Raw genomic sequence first — 18,688 nt, 5'->3', positions numbered from 1 at the left:
GAAACGTAATCTAATAAAAACTATAAACATCCGGTGAATAATTCTTTATGCATAAAACGCATAGGCCATTTGTCCAGGTCATCACTCATCACAATTATATATTATGAATTGACGTCATTTTATCGCAAACTATAGGTAAACGCGTCGTTTATTCAACTACACGTGTACAAATTTTGACAGTTTTTTTTTACTATTTCGAATTCTTTGTCATGAATTCGAAATAGTAAAAAAAACTGTCAAAATTTGTATTTTGTTCCATTTTTTAAGAGATTTCTAGAATGTTTATCTAGCATTTTGAACATCGAATGGCGTTCAAAGAACAGAGTTGCACGTGATCAGGCAATGCACAACCTTGCAAGGACGTCCGTCTATGCAGGCGGCAACTATCGTTAATTAATTCTGCCTTAACGCTGACTCACCGAGCGATTACGAAGGTTTAGGGACATTATACTTATCTGCAGCGCCATCTGTTAGCGACGCCCACGAAACCTTTTTTTTGCGTTGGGGGAATGCGTTTACGCATCCCCGGGGCCTGGGGCGAGGTATGTGGGACTCCCCGGGGCGGACGGAAGACGCACCCGGGACTACCACTAAAAACCCCAACGGTGTTCCTACTCCTGAAGAGGAGTCCACACCGCCTTTTTTTCCATACAAACGTTGTCCCCTGTTTCCTCCCTGGATAATGCTAGTAGAGTTATAATTTTTTTCCTGAATATCTACGGCCACTAATACGATGTCCCTATGTTTTCTTTTTTTTCATAATTTAATTATTAAATAAGATATGAACGTTCAAAAACCCAAAAAAATGGCCAGATTTTCCGCTGTGTTCAAACATCCAGAAAACAGATTTGGCTAGATTATACAAAAAAAGCAAAACATAGGAACACAGATCAAGCCTTTTTTAAATCTTTAATGAAAAAAGTACTTAAATCGGTTAAGTTTTGGAGAAGGAATCAGGGGACAACGAATCGTTGATTTTCTGGATTTTCTGCAGTTGTCTCTATCGCGTTCTGCGGTATAGGCTTGAGGTAAGGGAGACAGCTATAGATATTACACGTGCTTTTTTTTCATTTCTCTAGCCCCTGGTGTATCCTCTGAAGGATTACGGGAAACGCGTGATACACGACCGCAGCCCCACCACCTTTGCTTCTTCAGGCTCAACTCGTGTGGATACACTATTCCACGTTACTCCGCGACGATGCGCTGGAACACCTAGCGCATCATGGCCTACTCGGGACTGAAGCCCGCGAAACCTGACAATGGATATGGTGAAATCAGTATTTATTTATTTTTATTTATGAAAATACAAAAGTATGTTCTGAATAAAGGTTCAAATCAAGGTTGAAATTTTAAATTAGTTGCTCTTGAGTTGAGTGGTTAGGTCACTTCAATATATTTTAATGAAACAAAAGTTTTCTAGGTATTTTGCGGCTTTTGATGGTATAAACCCCAGTGCCAGTAGCACTAAAGCTTGTATACAGTATAGCTAAAGTATACATTTTCCTCTTTCATCATTATTTCATTATTAACTTTTGATAACATATTATTAACCATAATATTATTGCTGCTTATAAACTAATGTTTTAATCCAGTATCAAATATATTGTACCTCGTTATAAAAGAAAACTTGACTAACACTGCGATATTAATGCAAATAAGCAGTTTTCGCCTTGAAAAATAATAATTAATTATATGAACACTATCTAGTTTCTAGAATCTCATTCAGCATTCTATTACTTATCTTGTTTACCTTAGACTTTAGAGGTCGCATGAAGAAATATTTACCGAGAGGCGCGAAATAGAATGGAGTATAAGAGGACTTGAGTTGATGAAGTAGGTACCTAAGTAACATTTTACAACATGAGAGCAGTTGGTCATTTTTTTCCTTATAATTTGAGCAAATCTTGTAACTTACCAACTTCATCATCTAGCTATACATAGAACCCACATTTTCAAATAATTTTCCCAGTCCTAAAGTCTCTATTTATGCAAAAAACGACAATTTTTTAAATTGTCAGTTACCCAATTCATCAACTTACGTCTTCTCTTAATCCAACAACTTTTTATATTACTCAGTCTTACGTATAACTCTGAATGTACAATGCTATAGAAAATCAACGTTTATCCTCAATAAAGACCACAAACAATGCGTTATTTGAAATCGCATTGTCGTTATTGACCTAGAGAGACCTCCACCTACTTTCGACTGTGAGTAAGCATGGAGTAAAGTATACTTAGCTATTATTGCTATCTTGCTTGCTGCATGCTTTTAATACCTTACATGGAAAATAAACCTGTTAGGAAAACTAAAACTTAAAAAAAAACTAATAAATATCAAAGGAATCAATCACAAAGGAATAAAGTCAGATTTTTCAATGATAAAACTTTTCCTGAAACTCAAAATATATCCCTAAAATTTTTTATTGAAATCAGATGAGCGTTTATAAGGTAACAGTCTGACATAGACATAGTTTATAATATTAGTAGGTAAGTACGCATAAAAACTTTGCGCGAACAATTCAATTTCACACATTTAGGTATAGTATATGGTTGTCACTAGTAACTTTTCCATATTGATCGGCTGACGGTAAACTTACAGTAAGCTCTTGATTATGATCAGATTTTACCGGTCTGCACCATACAAAACGAGAAATCGATACTATCCAATATTCATGACATTTCAAAACACTTGGTCCTTCGAACACCTGTATAAGCCTCTTTGTTGCATTTTCTGTAAAATGGGATGAATGTCCTCTTAATTAAAGCAGTAAAAATATAAATGAATAACCTAAGCCAGGTAACATCTGGTAACTGGTTCTGCAATGAATGATATGAGATGAGTCAGCAACAAGGTAAAAGTAGTCTAACGATTTGATAACATTTTTGGAAACTGTACTTTTTACAAGGTTGACATTATTATGTTTCAAGAAATACTTTCGTGCCAAGCATTTGCGAAATGCTTCGAAATATAGCTTCAGGTATCAGCCAATCCCGAATGGCTTAATACCTATATTATGTATGTTCTTTCTTCCCTGTTTAAGCTTAAAATTGAACGACCGCATTCATAGACAATAGGCACTTATCTTATTTCTTATTTATTGGAAAGTTTGATAAAAAATGTTATTAAGTTTATGCCAATGCCAAATCTTCATTAAATTAAGTAGTCATATTTTATTCTCTCTTTGTGGAGCTGTAATATTTTTGAAGAGACATTGTCATACAAGAATTCAAGATTTTTTTAAGTACTTTCTTTAATTTGATTGAGGACAAGTGCTGCCATCTAGTAACAATATCGATTTAACCTGAATAAAAAACTAACTCCAAAACTTCGCTCTGACCATGTTATGCTGTGCATGTAGCATTTTGAATATTAATATAGACCGGGCGTCGCGCACGCCGGCGTCTACGCTATTTCTGATCACCTATTTCCGTCCAGACGGCCGCTTCGGCGCCTCACTACACCTGCACAAAAAAACTCACCTTTGATCTGATACGACCATCTAATTGGAGGAGATTTGCACGGGGAGGTTCAAAGTATACTTCAAACAATTTTTACGGTCGCCTCTCGGGCTATAAGAGCAACACTTTAACGAGACCGCATCAAACGACGATCAAAGAGTTTAAAGAAAAATATCGTCTATAAAACTCTTTTTAATGTTTATAGAATTAATTTACTCGTCACTTGCACTAAGAAATATTTTTTTAAAAGCAAAATCTTTTGAATTGATAGAGTCTAACCATGTTATTTTTAACCCCCGACAAAAAAGAGGGGTGTTATAAGTTTGGCGTGTCTGTCTGTCTGTTTGTTTTATTAAGGATTTATTTTATTAAGGACTAAAAACCCTCAGTGGTCTACCTGTGTGCTGTTAACGAACTGGGATCAAATTAACTACTCCAGTGCCTGTTAAGATTGAGAATAAATCTGAATAAATCTTATAATGTAAAAGTATCTGAGAAAATAAATTAAGAAAAATCTATATAAGTAATATACATAAAACTGACTGACATGGTGATCTATCAACGCATAGCCCAAACCACTGGACCGATCGGGCTGAAATTTGGCATGCAGGTAGGTGATATGACGTAGGCATCCACTAAGAAAGGATTTTGATCAATTCTACCTCCAAGGGGTTAAAATAGGGGATGAAAGTTTGCATATACTAATACATGCTAATACTTCTTAACGCGAGCGAAGCCGCGGGCAAAAGCTCGTAATCAATAAAACCGAAAACACATTAGTAAATGTATATATTAAAATGGTACATGCTACTAGAGACATAAACTTTTCATACTAACAACATAACAATGTTCAATTAAGGACATAACATCACAAAATTACCATTTACCACTAAGTTATACCTAAATACAAGATCACAAAGCATAATATACATTGTACTTATATTCAATCGAATGAATAATTATTATTGAGGTTACAATTATTATTATTTCCTTCTAAGAATAAAATTAATTGCACTGACATTAATTTATTTCATTTTACATAATGCATACAAAATTATTTTAATACAAAAAATATTTGAACATTTAATAATTAGGCTCCATTTTAGTGGGGCAGTATTCTGTCATTAAACCACAATAAATAATTATAATAATCAAAACGACAAATTGTTTTGCTCGATTCGCTGTTTGGCCCTTAGCTATATAGGTACTTTTTATGATTTTAGAAGTCATACTCATTCAATTTTTCTTAATGTAAGTATATTTTTTTATTTTTTCAACTCTTATTCATGGATCAATCCCAAAAATAAATCTAGTCGATGTCTTGCTCAATTCCAACATAATAATTATACTCGAGTACATTATTTGCGAGATCTTTTTATTTAATTTTTTTCATAATTTTCTTTGTTGGAAGACATTACCGCCTGGCCATTGATTAATTTTAATGTTTAAAAATGTGTTAAATTTAGATAATATTACGTATACCCAAGGTACCTTTTATATAACTGGTTTTTTTAACAAGTTTTATTTTATATAGTTTTTAAAACTTTAAAACTTTTCAGTTTTCTGACAGTGGAGACACAATAAAATGTGTATCTTCAGTTAAAGTTTCTGATTTTAATTGCTTATCAAAAGTCAATGATTTGTCAAACCATTATACATCTACCTTTATAAGATTATAGAATGTTAGGGGGCATCTATAAAATATGTATGCCATCATGGCATGGGAGGCTCCTACTGTATCACACAAAATCTCTTTTGGGGCGGAGGGATTTCAGCAAAAATAATTTATTTTAGAAGTCATCAAGCAAGAAATTTACTTAAAATATAAGATTTTTTATTAAAAGAAGACTGTTAGACTAGTCTAAAAATATAAAGTTATCTTAAAAGTATAATATAAATGATTGTGTGCACTCCATATTATATTTAAAATAATTAAAATCTTTTTACACAATCAAAAAAGGATTCAAATAGAATTAAAAAAAAAATTAAAAACTTTTTATGGACACCCCCTTATTTATACCTTGTACATAATTAGGTATAATATTGCGCGATGTATTTTATTCTAAAGTTGCTCAAATGCCCTATATTCTATGATATAACATCAAACACAAAAGATGACCATCATCTTCATTCATTTTGCGCTACAGCTTATTTAATATTTGGTCTCGAGGCAAATAATTCACTAACTTAACTACACTACTAAGTTTCTTTAAAAAAAAAAACAACGCATTTTATATCACTTGGATAAAAATTAACTTTATAATATCGAATACGACATTATAATAATTTAGAATATAATTATGAATACCATTGTAATATATAGACTATAGATACGTTTATATCTAATAACAATCCTACAATACTCCTACATAATATCTAAAAGACCGACTAAAAGTTGTAGCACTTGGTCGAAATTGCGATGGTAATACTAATTTTGAGGTTAATAATTATTATTTTCTTCACAACTTGCTGCAACTTCAAGTCAGTCATTGGGATGAATGCCTACCCTTAACATGATTATTTTTATTTTTCTATTATTGCGTATTTGAACATAATTTGTTTTGGAAATGAAGCAAAGATGCAGATCAATTTTTAAGTACAGACAACATTTAGTTAGTTCTATTTTTTATTCATAGAGTTAAGCAAATACAATAATTAAAATCTTTTTACAGCTGCCTACCGTTATTATGGTCATATCATTTGAAAGCAATCATAATCTGCATTAAATAAAACATAATCTGCATATAAGCGGCGTGGCTAGAACTTATATATTTTATTTTACTTTTATTATAATGCGATTTGTAATTCCACAGTTTTAGTTTAGTTTATATTTTACCTTGTAAACAGGACAATATAATTAATATGATTTCCTTACATTTTAATTACTGCATGTTCATTATTCATTTTTGCTTAGTGGTAAACTAAAAACTATTTGAAACGATTAACTCGAGTTACAGTATCAGTAATTATTATTAAATCAGAGATTACTCCAAAAATGTTAATTAAAAAGTTCAGTTACTCCATAGATAAAGAAAATCAGACATGCGTTTAAAAATCAATGTTTTTTTAAGTTTATAGTAAAATATCATTTAAAAAGCCACAAAAGTGTAAAAGTATTTTCAATTTCTGATCAGTTTGTGATATTATAACATGATAAAAGTGGCACTGCGAAAATATGTCAACAATAAATAATTACATAGGAACAGCGAAACGGACTCTAACCTCAATCCTTATTGGACCAAAATAGTATTTTCATTGCGTTTACCAAAACCGAATACCTGAAAAGAATATAATATTACATTTAGATTTTAAATTTGATATTGAAAGTCAAATAAAAATAAACGCACGCAAATAATCCTGAGCGCGTATAAACCGAAAGAATTAGTAAACACAATACAGTTTTTTTGGTTTTAATTTGAAATAGAAATAATTTAAATTATAAAACTATGCGTCGCATCGTCCAAATCTATTAGCATCTTAGAGCGATTTAAGAAGTGTGATTTGGTTCTTGCAAGATTATAGTAAAATTAGGTTAAGAGAGTAAATAAAACAAATATCGCAGGGTGCAATTAAACCTTCCTGCCAAATTTTGATATATTGATCCTTGTTAAAAATAAAAATACATTTTTTTTTCTTTTATAATCACTCAGTACTAAAATGTTGAGAAATAGCTTCTGAAAGTTATCCTACAAAACACTACAATTAAAGGACACGACGCGTCGACAATTTCTTTTTTTTTTTTGTTAAATGGATTCTACCAATGATACCTAAGCCCTAGAAAAAAATTGGCAGGAAGGTTAGGTTTAATTGCACCCTGTATATGCCAGGTGAGAAGAAAAAATCAGGAATCAGCTTGTTTGAGCCTGAGCGGACCCTCGCAAAATAAATATAATAATGTTAAAAAAAAGAAACAATTCAGGGCTTGTTATCAAGTTTAAACAAAAAATCACCCCCTTAAAGGAGAGAAATGGTAACTAAACGCAAAATAAATATTATGTACTTTTTATATAAAAAAAAATTCGGGGCTTGTCAAGTTTAAACATAAAATCACCCCCTTTAAAAGGGGAAAAATGGTAACTCTGATCTGGGCGGGGCTTTGGGGGCGGGGTCAGGCGCACAAGCGCGCACGGCAGCGCGGCACAGCGGGCACGCCGCCAGCCGCGCCGCACCCCGTTCACGACCCCAGGTGCCCGCACGGCAGGAACACCACGCTCACCTGGGGCGATGTGTTAGTACTGTGAAGTAGTGCGATGTATAACACTGACCTGGGCGGAGCGCACGGGGCGGGGTCAGGCGAGGTAGGCCCGCACGAGTGCGCGCACGGCGGCGCGGCACAGCGGGCACGCCGCCAGCGCCGCGCCGCACCCCGCGCACGACACCAGGTGCCCGCACGGCAGGAACACCACGCTCACCTGGAGGGATAAGTTAGTTCTGAAGTGTGAAACAGTGTGCACGTTGGACATATTTTTGAATTAGGAACTCTAAACAGTAACCATATCTTGTGAAGTATCCTCATTTCAACAAAAAAGACTAATATAGGTTCACAAACGGCGAAGATATCCGCGAACAAACTTAAAAAAAAAACAGTAAGCATTTTGTTGCGTTATCGAAATGCATGCAATGAATGTTTTGCGTTTCGACAATGCACCACAGCTCACTAGAGCAGTGTTGACTTGTTCTATGCCTCTTTGTCAGCCCCGGATTTATATGTAGACCGTAGACCACGGCCTAGGAGTGGCAGCATCCAAGGGTAGCGTCCATAGAGGCCCTACAGATTACGTACTATCAGAGAAGTTGATTCCTATGCAAATCGGGGACCTAAGTAGTTTGGTTGCGTTACGTCAAACCCAGCTGACAGATCACAATTAACATTGAATTGACATATTCGACCGAAATAACGTTGGTCTGTCAATTGCATAGGAATCAACTTCCTCGATGGTACATGGGGCGGCGGAAATAAAGTAGTCTACTCTCACACAAAAATATAAATTCGGCACTACTCTTTGTTATATACGGCTATAATATAACACACATTCAAAAACTCACCTCGTTATCCATACACACTTTACACAATCTCGCCTCTTTCAGTTGTCTATTTTCTTCTTCTAGCGTCAATTGTTTTTTCTCCTCTGGAACAGTATCTTGGGTTTCTCTTGGCTCTTCACTTGTTACGGGCACAGGGCACAGTCGTCTAGGTGTCGTATTCGGTGTGGGAGTACGGATGGGACTTTCGTAGTGAGATTCTTGGCTGTCTGATCTTTCATCGGTTGAGACCCTGAAAATATGAAATATTTACAAATCAGTTGTTAATCGTAATCATTATGTTCTGCAAGAGTGTTTAGCGGTTATCAATAAGCAGAAAAAATTACTTTTGTTGATTTTTTATGATGTAACACAGTCACTTAATACCATATTATAAACCTATCGCTCCTTTAGTCACCAAAATGTATCAGGTTTGACATAACTGATCACTACGAGTAAGTTACATGTTGCTTGCAGCAAACTAGCAAGCAGCTAACAATTTTTAGGGTTCCGTACTCAAAAGGTAAAAACGGGACCCTATTACTAAGACTTCGATGTCTGTCCGTCTGTCTGTCTCCAGGCTGTATCTCAAGAACCGCTATAGCTAGACTTCTAAAATTTTCACAGATTGTGTATATCTGTTGCCGCTATAACAACAAATACTAAAAACAAAATAAAATTAATATTTAAGGGGGGCTCCCGTACATCAAACATGATTTTTCGGCCTTTTTTGCTCTATATCGCGATAATCGCAAGAGGTAGGCACTTGAATTTTTCACACATTCTTTTTTTTGTATGTGTACTTTAATATTTAATAATAATATTAAAATAAAATAAAAATTTAAGGGGGACTCCCATACAAAAAACACAATTTTCAGTCCATTTTTGCTCTGTATCGGTAGGGAACCCTTCGTACGCGAGTCCGACTTGCACTTGGCCGATTTTTTTTATGATATCAAATCCTATGCATTTTGTTATCGAGCTTCGTCGTCGACATGCGTCAACTAGTAGTTACATATCGAGATCAACTAAATTACCCAGAGTTAGGCAGGAACTCCGACAGTGTCTCCGCCAGAATGTCTCTCGCCAGGCGGCTGCTCTGCGGCGTCTCACTCCACGCCTCCTCGTTTAGCTGTTCGTCTAACACCGCGTCTATCAGAGCCTCAGACGATGTGAACGGGACACCTGAAAGTTTAGTTATAAAATGTAGGTTAGAGGAACTTTTTATAATATTAAAATATACTGGGGGAGGCCTTTTCCCAGCAGTGGGATAACAAAGGCCAACAAAAAATACTAATTACGAAGTCAAAGTATTACATACAAGTAAGTCAAAATATTACATATTTTACTACACATTATAATTTAACCATGACAGTTCTTAGTCATTATCTACAGGGAGCATAACCAACACGTTTACTTTTTCGCTGCTGATCAAAATATTATATGGAATTGATATAAGCATTCAAACGATAAAAAACATGTTGGCTAAAGCACCTGTAGACATTTATATACTTTTTTCAGGTTATACCTGTGGCACGCAACCGACGTGAGATGGCGCGGCGCACGCGCGCTGCGTCAAGCCCCGCCCCCAGAGCCGCGGCCGCGAACGGACCGCACATGCCCTCTTCAACCTGAAAATCATAGTTTAAACTAAAATCATGGAGATTTGAGTATTTGTTTTCTTTCAAAATGACTGGTCTATTTTTGCTTTCAATTTCCTCCAAAAAGCCCATATTATTGAAATTTGGCACATTTATAGAGCAGATCATAGGGTAGGTTATCGAACAAGGACAAATTTTGGTACAAAAAAGACAATTAGCTATGTTAGGTCCAATCAAAATTTATACTATACTGTAAACTAAATATTATTTATTAGTATTGAAAGGAAAGACGGGAGGCCTTTGCCCAGCCGTGGGACACAAACTTAATAAATTAGATTAGAATTTAGAGAGATAGATAGTATTTAAAAGACTTTGAATCTCACCTGGCTTTCAGTGATGGGGAAATTTATACTCGATCTAGTTCTCATGGCCCGACCACGGTCTCTGTTCTGAAAAAAATCATAAAGTGTATACTAAAAGTTTATATACTGTTAAAGAATATTATAAAAAAATGTATAAAATACTACAGAAAATCATTAAAATTATTGTTGTTATTTTTATATCTTTACTTAATTTGTATAAGTCTGTTTACTTAGATCTTTAAAGCCCCTCAAACGATTTAAATGGAGTTTACTGTTAAACAAATAGATTAGATATTATAGTTTTAATAAGGAAAGGCGCTTTTCAACGTCGAAAAGTATTTTTAATTCTAGATGTTACTTTTGCATTCAATTGCCAATTAATGAAACTCACCGAGTCTGAGAAATTCACACTCGTCATAGTTCTAGTTGTATGCCCACCGTCAGTTGAAGACTGTAAAATATTTAGATAATAAATTAATTAATCAGCATAAATCAAGAAGGATTTTATTTTAAACATAATAGCAAATATCAATATTGAATAGACTCTGTAGTTGTTTTTCAGCAATTTTTCGGCGCATACCCTTTCTTAAAGTCAGTAAATGATTAGTGATATGTGGATGTTGTCCAATGACAACTGTCCGGAACGAAAAATTGCAAGTCACAAACAATGAAGTATCGCTCCTGTCCCGAAAAACGAAAGAATTTGCTGAATTTGCGGACCAGAAAATTAGTGATACTACGTAATGACAACTAATAATTTAATGATTTATCATGAATTTATGACACTTGACGTGATCAAACTACACACTACAGTGGTGTAAACTCACCGTTCCATTCCGTTTCCGGCAAGTATCGATGAACTCCTGTCCCTTGACTAGCAGTATGTACCCGCAGGTTGGAAACCAGTGCGCGTGCTCCGACCACGGCCCGTCGCCCGCCTCCCACTTCGCCAGACCACCGTCGCAGTAGAAACATCGCACCTGCAAGATGTTGATATTAAAGAAAGAAAACATAGAGAACATAAATTTATTTGATATTACTCTGATATTACATAATTGCATATTACGGAAAAAACACTCATTGATGATTTTTATATCTTAACATTCTAACTCATTATTACCAAAAAAAGTAAAAATCTGACTCCCATCATCCTACATCCTTCGTGTCCTATTGGGAATAAGGAGTTAAGTTTTAAGCACTTACAAATAGTCTAACAATATTTGAGTGAAAGGATTTTGATCTAGATTCTAGTGTTTATTTCATAGTATTTGTGACGAAGACACGTAATTCTTAACCATATTTTCTAATTGCCGACGTATTTCTCGTGTTTCTGCTCACGCAGATATTGATTATCGACGCCCGTGTAGAAGAACCCCGCGTCGGCCAGTGTTCGAGGATCCTGAGGTCTATTCGCCGGCCAGCGCTCGAATTTTGCTAGTCTAGCCGCTAGAGACGCCTTGTCGGAATGCCGCGCGCTTCCGCCGACCACGCCCAACTCACGCCACGCCCCTAACATACTTTATCCTGCTCGCACACATATTTCTATCTCACCTGATCATCGACGCCCGTGTAGAAGAACCCCGCGTCGGCTAAATATGTTAAGGTGGCCATACACGGGACAATTATCGTAACGATTTATCTCCTCGATGTTAAAATCGAACGACAAATTGTACGTGTGTAGCAATATCGCGGACGATTTTACGTTCAAAAGATCGATTGGACGATTTTCTTTAAGATTGATCGAAACGACAGATTGTCCCGTGTATGGGCAGCTTTAGGGGATCCTGCGGTCTATTCGCCGACCACGGCTCGTAGTCGCTAGTCTGACAGCTAACATACTCTGCCTGCTCGCACAGATATTGCTGTCTCACCTGATCATCGACGCCTGTGTAGAAGAACCCCGCGTCGGCCAGTGTTCGAGGATCCTGCGGTCTGTTCGCCGGCCAGCGCTCGAAGGTCGCTAGTCTAGCCGCTAGGGACGCCTTGTCGGGATGGCGCGCGCTGCCGCCGACCACGCCCAACTCCCGCCACGCCCCTCCAGCCGCCACTACACGCTCGTTCTGCTCTGCTGCCGATCTGAAATTGACAGTAAATAAAAAAAGATGAATTTATTATTCAATTCAGTTAAGTTTTTTATAATGACAGAAAAAAAGTTATATGTATATATGTATCGAAAAGGATGCTTAAGTATTTTTCACTCTGTTTAAGACATTCATGGCACAAAATCAGAGTTGTTATTTACTTTTTAAGAAAATGTTAAGATTATAACTACGAGGTAAATTAATGACTGTGATTGTAGTATACGTAGTATACTAACTTTACATAATAGTAATTACTACTATTAGTCTTAAAAATGACAAAATAATAATAATTAATAACATATTATGCGATTTTTTAAACAATAAAAGAGATTATATGAATAAAAATGTAATATAATATGATAATAATAAAAAAAATTATAAGAGTTCATAACGTCATTTTAAACAGAAGCGAAGTTTCGATTTAGGGGATTCCTTATTGATTCATTTACTTGTATTAACAAGATACTACTCGGTTTCATGAATCACAGTTCTCATTAGCTATTAATGAAACAATTATGGCTGTTTTGAGTTAGTAGTTAGTGAGCTCAAGTTCATACTGAGAAAAGAAACTATACAGTATTTTTAAGATACATACTCAAAATTGAAATTTATTTACTTCAAAAGAAGATACACAATTCATATTTCATTGTAATGCTAAGTACTCACATACGGTTTTGCTCGATCGAGCAATAACGTCGAGCAGAACCCGCGTCTCGGACTTTCGTCCACACATTCAGCATTGCTCGATAGTTTTATTCTAAATCGATATATTTAATTCCATCAAACCGGCTCGATGCGAGCCTTCGAGCGGCTCTATGCTCGAGCCTTCGAAGCTTCGAGCTGTCAGTTTTGCGGTCCACACAGTAAGGGCGTTTGTTCACTACACGGAATTTTACCATCCGGCGTCCCGATTTCTTACGTTTTGATATGGAAAACGTGAAAGTTATGAACGCCGGACGGTAAAATTCCGTGTAGTGCACAAACGCACTAAGTATTACTCGATTTGGAGTAAAACTATTGAGCAAAACCGCATGTGAGTTAACTTAGCATAAGACTTCAAATTTCAAAGTACACACTGCACACGGTGGCAATCATACTCTTATGACGAAATCTATATAGATAATATATTGCAGTGAATAAAGTTTAATTCTAAATCACTATCAATATAATGCATTGTTGAATACCAAAGGTGTGGGCTGACCTTTAGCCAAAAAATTCTTGTTTGTGTTTCAGGTTCTACAACTTTGATTTCTATTACCACAATAGGATTCTACACTCAAATCAAATCATTTATTCACCGAATGTAGTTTACAAAGGTGTTATCTTATAATATGTGGTCTTCGCTTCCATTCTACCATTAAAATAGACTTATAATATTAAGCTCTTAAAAGCAAAAAGTACAAAAATAAAAACAATAGCTTAAAAACACATCAAGAAATAACAAAAATGTTAATATGTACTTAGTTTCTTTGTAACAAGACCTAGCATTCTAATCTTATCTCAAGGACTATTTTTGGTGTCATACTTACGTAGGTCCTTTGACTGTTGTATTTACTAACGGCATTTCTAGGGTAGGAGTATTCTGTGATGTGGTTGATATTTGTATATTTTGCCTCTCATTAGCTAAAGTCGTCGCAAGTGAGCAACGGGGGAAATACCTAAAAGCAAACCACCTTATCAATATTACTTGTCGTAAATACACTTGAAATTAATACACTCATACCGAGGAAATGTACCAGCTTCAAAAATTTACATGTTGTTAATAATTTTACTATATAATATTTAAATTAATTGAAAATATTTTAAGACAAAATATACTTAAATTGAAACAATAACAGTAGGAAAGACTCCCACATAAGTAATATTTCTTTTCTTCCGACCTTAGTATTTAGTATCTAAGTTATTAAAGTACCATTACTTCTATTAACACCTCTATCGTGGCTATCGCAGACACAATAGATTTTCAATTATTATGCGGCAGCCGACTGTGTATAATATTTTAACATTAAACTTACATTCTATGAACTTCCAGAGGTGATCCAAGTGATCCTAGGCTGCTGAATGGAGCGAGCTCACCCCCGCACCAAGCACAACGGACCCTCCCTCCACCTACATGGTAGAAACCAGCACTGACTAATGCTTCCCGCGATACTGAGGTATCCTAAAAAAAGGGTTATAAAAAAAAAAATGTTTCTCTACTATGCTTGAAGTCGTAAGACGTATACTTCGTCGTCGTATACTTACTTAAATATAATCTGTAATAAAATAGTACAATGAAATGTGAAATCGGTCAAGTTTCACTTTTTGTTTATTATCTTTAGATCAAAATATTAGAATGCTGCACAAAATTATTTTCTTTTTAAATGGTAGTCTACGAATAATAAAAACTAAGGAATCGTAACTCCCATACTATTACCGTTTTAAATTTGGTTCCTTTTGATGTGTCATGTAACGTCAGCTTACTACTGCTCAAGGTTTTTTTTTTATCAGAGATCTGGTTTATTCCTAATGCAATATTCACTGAACCTATCCAAATCTTCTTGTAAAAGATGGCAGTCAAGAGGTGAACTGACATTTTTCATTATTTTTTTGTCATCCGCATATAATAGAAACTTAGAATAGTGGAAACACGTGTTGACATCATTAAGAAATATTGCGAATAACAAAGGTCCCAGAAGTGAACCTTGCGGTACTCCAGAGGGCACCAATGTCCACCTTGACATGTATCCATTGATAGCAACAGCTTGAGACCTATTGCTAATGTACGAAGTGAACCATTGGTATAAGTTTCCGTGGATTCCCGCAAGAAGTAACTTTTGAAGAAGAATAGAGTGATCAATACGATCAAAGGCCTTAGAAAAGTCAGTGAATACTACATCTACTTGACCACCAGAATCCATGTTGGAGCTGATATAATCATAAGCAAGAATTAAATTAGAAGTTGTGGACCGAGACTTTAAAAACCCATGTTGCTCCAAGATAAACCAATGTCTAAGCGATGGGTAAATCGCATTATAAACGATACGTTCAAACAGTTTTGCAAAAATACACAACTTAGATATTGGCCTATAGTTTTTTATACAAGACTAGTCGCCAGCTTTATGCACCGGAGTGATAAATGCTGACTTCCAGATATTTGGTACATAACCTTCATTTAGGGACCGCAAATATAATATTAACAATTGAGTAACTAAGCTCGAGGCACACTTGACAATAAACAGGGGAGGTATGTCATCAGGCCCTGCGCCCTTATTCAAATTAACTGATTTTTAGAAGTGTCAGTAAATTTTTGGGGTTCACTTCAATTTCACCAATGAAACTATGATTTGGCAGTGCTTCAGTACTAATATTACCATCGGAGGAACTAGAGTTAGAAAATTTGCTTGGAAGTATGAAGCGAAAAGGTCACAATTTTTGTCACCAGAACTAGCTATCTCTCCATCATAGCTCATGGAGAAGGGAAAAGTTGATGAGGTTCTCGAATTATTTTTGATAAAATACCAATAAACTTTTGGGTTACTAGTAAGTGCATTCTCAGTACTTTGAATATATTGTTCATAACATGAGCGCTCAAGGGATTTGGCTGTTCTTCTAAGATGTGAAAAAGAGAGGTAATCACTATGGTTGCCATAGACCTTATATTTACGGTGGTACTTATATTTTTCTTTTAATACCTTTCTAAGAGCCGGACTATACCAGGGGGATAATAATTTGGGGTGGTAATTTTATGTGGTATGTGAGAATTTCGCAGATCATATAGTTTATCGTAAAAGTATTTAATAGCATCTTCCAAAGGCTTTTTTTTTTAGGTATTCATGCCAATTGATTGAATTTAATGTATTGTTGATTTCATCAAAGTTACCTCTTTTATAAAAGTATTTGTCTCTCCTTTTTGTATCTAAATCACAAACTGAGCTGTGCACAAGGTCAATACAAAGTGATCGATGGTGGGGTATATCCTCAGGGACTAATAGGTCGTCACAGGCATGAATAGCAAGTTCACAATTTGAGAAAGTCAAGTCCAAAAACCGATTATTGTGATTGCGAACTCGACAGCGTTGTGAAAGATTACACTGAGCAAGGGTGTCAATGAAATTGATATGGCTCCTGGTGAGTGATAAGCTACTTGCTGGGAATTGATTTCCTTGAGGATGCTATTCAATAGACGGGAGGTTGAAATCTCCTAATATAATGAAATTGTCATTAGGACATGAATTGACTATGTCAAATAAATTATTTGAGGTCACCTAAATATTGCAAATGTATTGAAATGTGTACCTAAGGTACACTTTTTTGACAAGTATTGTGGAGCATGTTTTTTGACGGAGTTACTTTTCCTTAGTTTTTATTATTCATAGATTTACATTATTACCATAACAAAATAACCTGTTTGATTTGAATCTAACAATATGGCTATTACTTACACTGTTCTTGTGGCCATGACCTAGTATTACCTGCTCAAATAGTGCCTTCAATACCATATTATCTAATAGCAATACAAAACTGAGTTTACCATTCTTTTTTAACAAGAATCTAGCTACTTTTTTGCTATTTCCAGAAAGTATGAATAACCTCAGAAACAACATAAAAAAACTTTTAACTACATAATATATATTATTTTTATAAAAATGTGTATTTACAAATATCTGCAATATGTACCTGAATATCAAACCAAATATTACATAACAACAAACACAAAAATATCTAATTAATATTAAGGTATTGTGTTAAAAAACCACTTACTTCCCAATTAACGAATGATAGTAGTCGCAGCACATAACTTTTATATAGTTCATCTTCTTCAGTCAGTCCATAGTCTTGAGGCACATCCGGCCCCTGTATATTGTCTGTTTCGGAACGGTTTCGTTGCGCTGGAGTGCATTCTCTGCTTAAAACTAATGGCACATTACCAGACAATCCTGGATTCAAAACAAAAGCACAATTCGGATCCATCCTTCGATGGCGCCACATAGCCTGGTCACCGTAGTGCCAATCCGATATTTTGCCGCCGCAGCTGAAGCATTCCACTTCGGTTCCCTGCCCCGTATAGAAAAATCCCGCTTTTGCTATTCTAATCGGATCGACAGGGGCTGAACCAGGCCAATTTATAAAAGTATTCAGCCTATTCGTTTCAAGATTCATAGTTGCGAGATCACAGTAAGCACTTAAACTTAGATGATACAGTAATGTATTCTATTTGAAGAACAACACCAACGAAAGCATAACATAAACTCATTAATTTATCAGACGCACAATCAATACGAATCCGACATCGACGATCCAATCCAAAATAAAACGAGTGCATGTCACTAACATGTCACTGTCAAAATATGTCAATACTCAATGTTACTGTCAAAAAAAAAATGTAATTCTTATTATGGCACTTCGGCTATAAAACCATGGCCAGTGTCGAGTAAATGGCGGGAAACGATGTTCTATGTATATGTGTATACACAGATTTTAGAAGTAAGAGATATGTTAAAGAGCGTGTCACTTGTCGAAATAGACTATTAAGTCGGTAAGTTCGGTAACCCGAAAATGTGTGACCATTTTCAATCTGTCAATGTGTGCGTGTGCTAGTGATGTATATTTTACTATCGATAGTATAGTCCGTTCGAGTTATTTTACCTGAGTTAATAATATAAGAAATAAATAATATGCAACTTTGACAGATTTGTATTTCAAATAAGGTATCATAAATTTTAATTGGCAAAAAAGGTGACGATTGAAAAGTAGATATACATTTTCTTTTGGAATGATTTTTCAATCGTCGGATATGTTATGACATGAGGTTCTTATAGGGATAAATAATACACACATAACACATTATAAAGTTACATTATTACTCAGGTAAAATCTATCTGGTAAATCAGCCCTTACATTGAAAGTAAACGTTGAAAATAAACAACACCCATAGTATATTATATTTCATTCTTAAATTAAATACATAATAATTATCATAAAATATCATAATATTTTTTATTACAATTATTTTTAACCGACTTCCAAACAGGAGGAGTCTAGACGTTCGGCTCTGGATATATTTTTTATGTATGTTCAACGATTTTTCTTTTGTTGTACATTGTATTGTTCCGAGTAGGTATCATGTTCACAAAAGTGGTGGTCTGGTGATGAAAACCATGAGAAATCGAGGTGACTCCTT

General features: G+C 35.2%; 1 protein-coding gene across 3 annotated transcripts; it reads right to left on the bottom strand.

Annotated features, from left to right (window-relative positions):
• Window positions 1–1,562: 1,562 nt before the first annotated feature.
• LOC121733721 (baculoviral IAP repeat-containing protein 2) lies at window positions 1,563–17,809 on the bottom strand. 3 transcript variants are annotated; one of them, XM_042124068.1, is made up of 12 exons: window positions 17,269–17,809; window positions 14,541–14,686; window positions 14,055–14,183; window positions 12,316–12,520; window positions 11,272–11,424; window positions 10,836–10,895; window positions 10,466–10,531; window positions 10,010–10,112; window positions 9,519–9,666; window positions 8,506–8,734; window positions 7,725–7,871; window positions 5,985–6,737 (listed from the first exon to the last, which is right to left on the bottom strand). In XM_042124068.1, the coding sequence occupies exons 1-11, from the start codon at window positions 17,665–17,667 to the stop codon at window positions 7,749–7,751; spliced, it is 1,761 nt and encodes a 586-aa protein (XP_041980002.1). In that variant the 5' UTR covers window positions 17,668–17,809; the 3' UTR covers window positions 5,985–6,737; window positions 7,725–7,748. The 3 variants fall into 3 exon arrangements, with proteins under 3 accessions (XP_041980004.1, XP_041980002.1, XP_041980003.1); XM_042124069.1 differs by lacking the exon at window positions 10,836–10,895; XM_042124070.1 differs by lacking the exons at window positions 5,985–6,737; window positions 7,725–7,871; window positions 8,506–8,734 and adding an exon at window positions 1,563–1,575 and having other exon boundaries at window positions 9,497–9,666.
• Between the last annotated feature and the right edge of the window lie 879 nt (window positions 17,810–18,688).

The sequence above is a fragment of the Aricia agestis genome, chromosome 14, assembly GCF_905147365.1.
Source record: "Aricia agestis chromosome 14, ilAriAges1.1, whole genome shotgun sequence".
Lineage (NCBI taxonomy): Eukaryota > Metazoa > Arthropoda > Insecta > Lepidoptera > Lycaenidae > Aricia > Aricia agestis.
Note: the sequence above shows the minus strand (reverse complement) of the source record. Positions and strands in the feature narration are given on the sequence as shown.

Coding starts and splice junctions, on each gene's coding strand:
- LOC121733721 (XM_042124068.1), bottom strand. CDS start 17,667: ATGAATCTTGAAACGAATAGGCTGAATACTTTTATAAATTGGCCTGGT. Junction 12,521..14,054: donor ACAACAGTCAAAGGACCTAC/GTAAGTATGACA, acceptor TGTCAATTTCAG/ATCGGCAGCAGAGCAGAACG. Junction 8,735..9,518: donor GAGTTCCTGCCTAACTCTGG/GTAATTTAGTTG, acceptor TCATATTTTCAG/GGTCTCAACCGATGAAAGAT.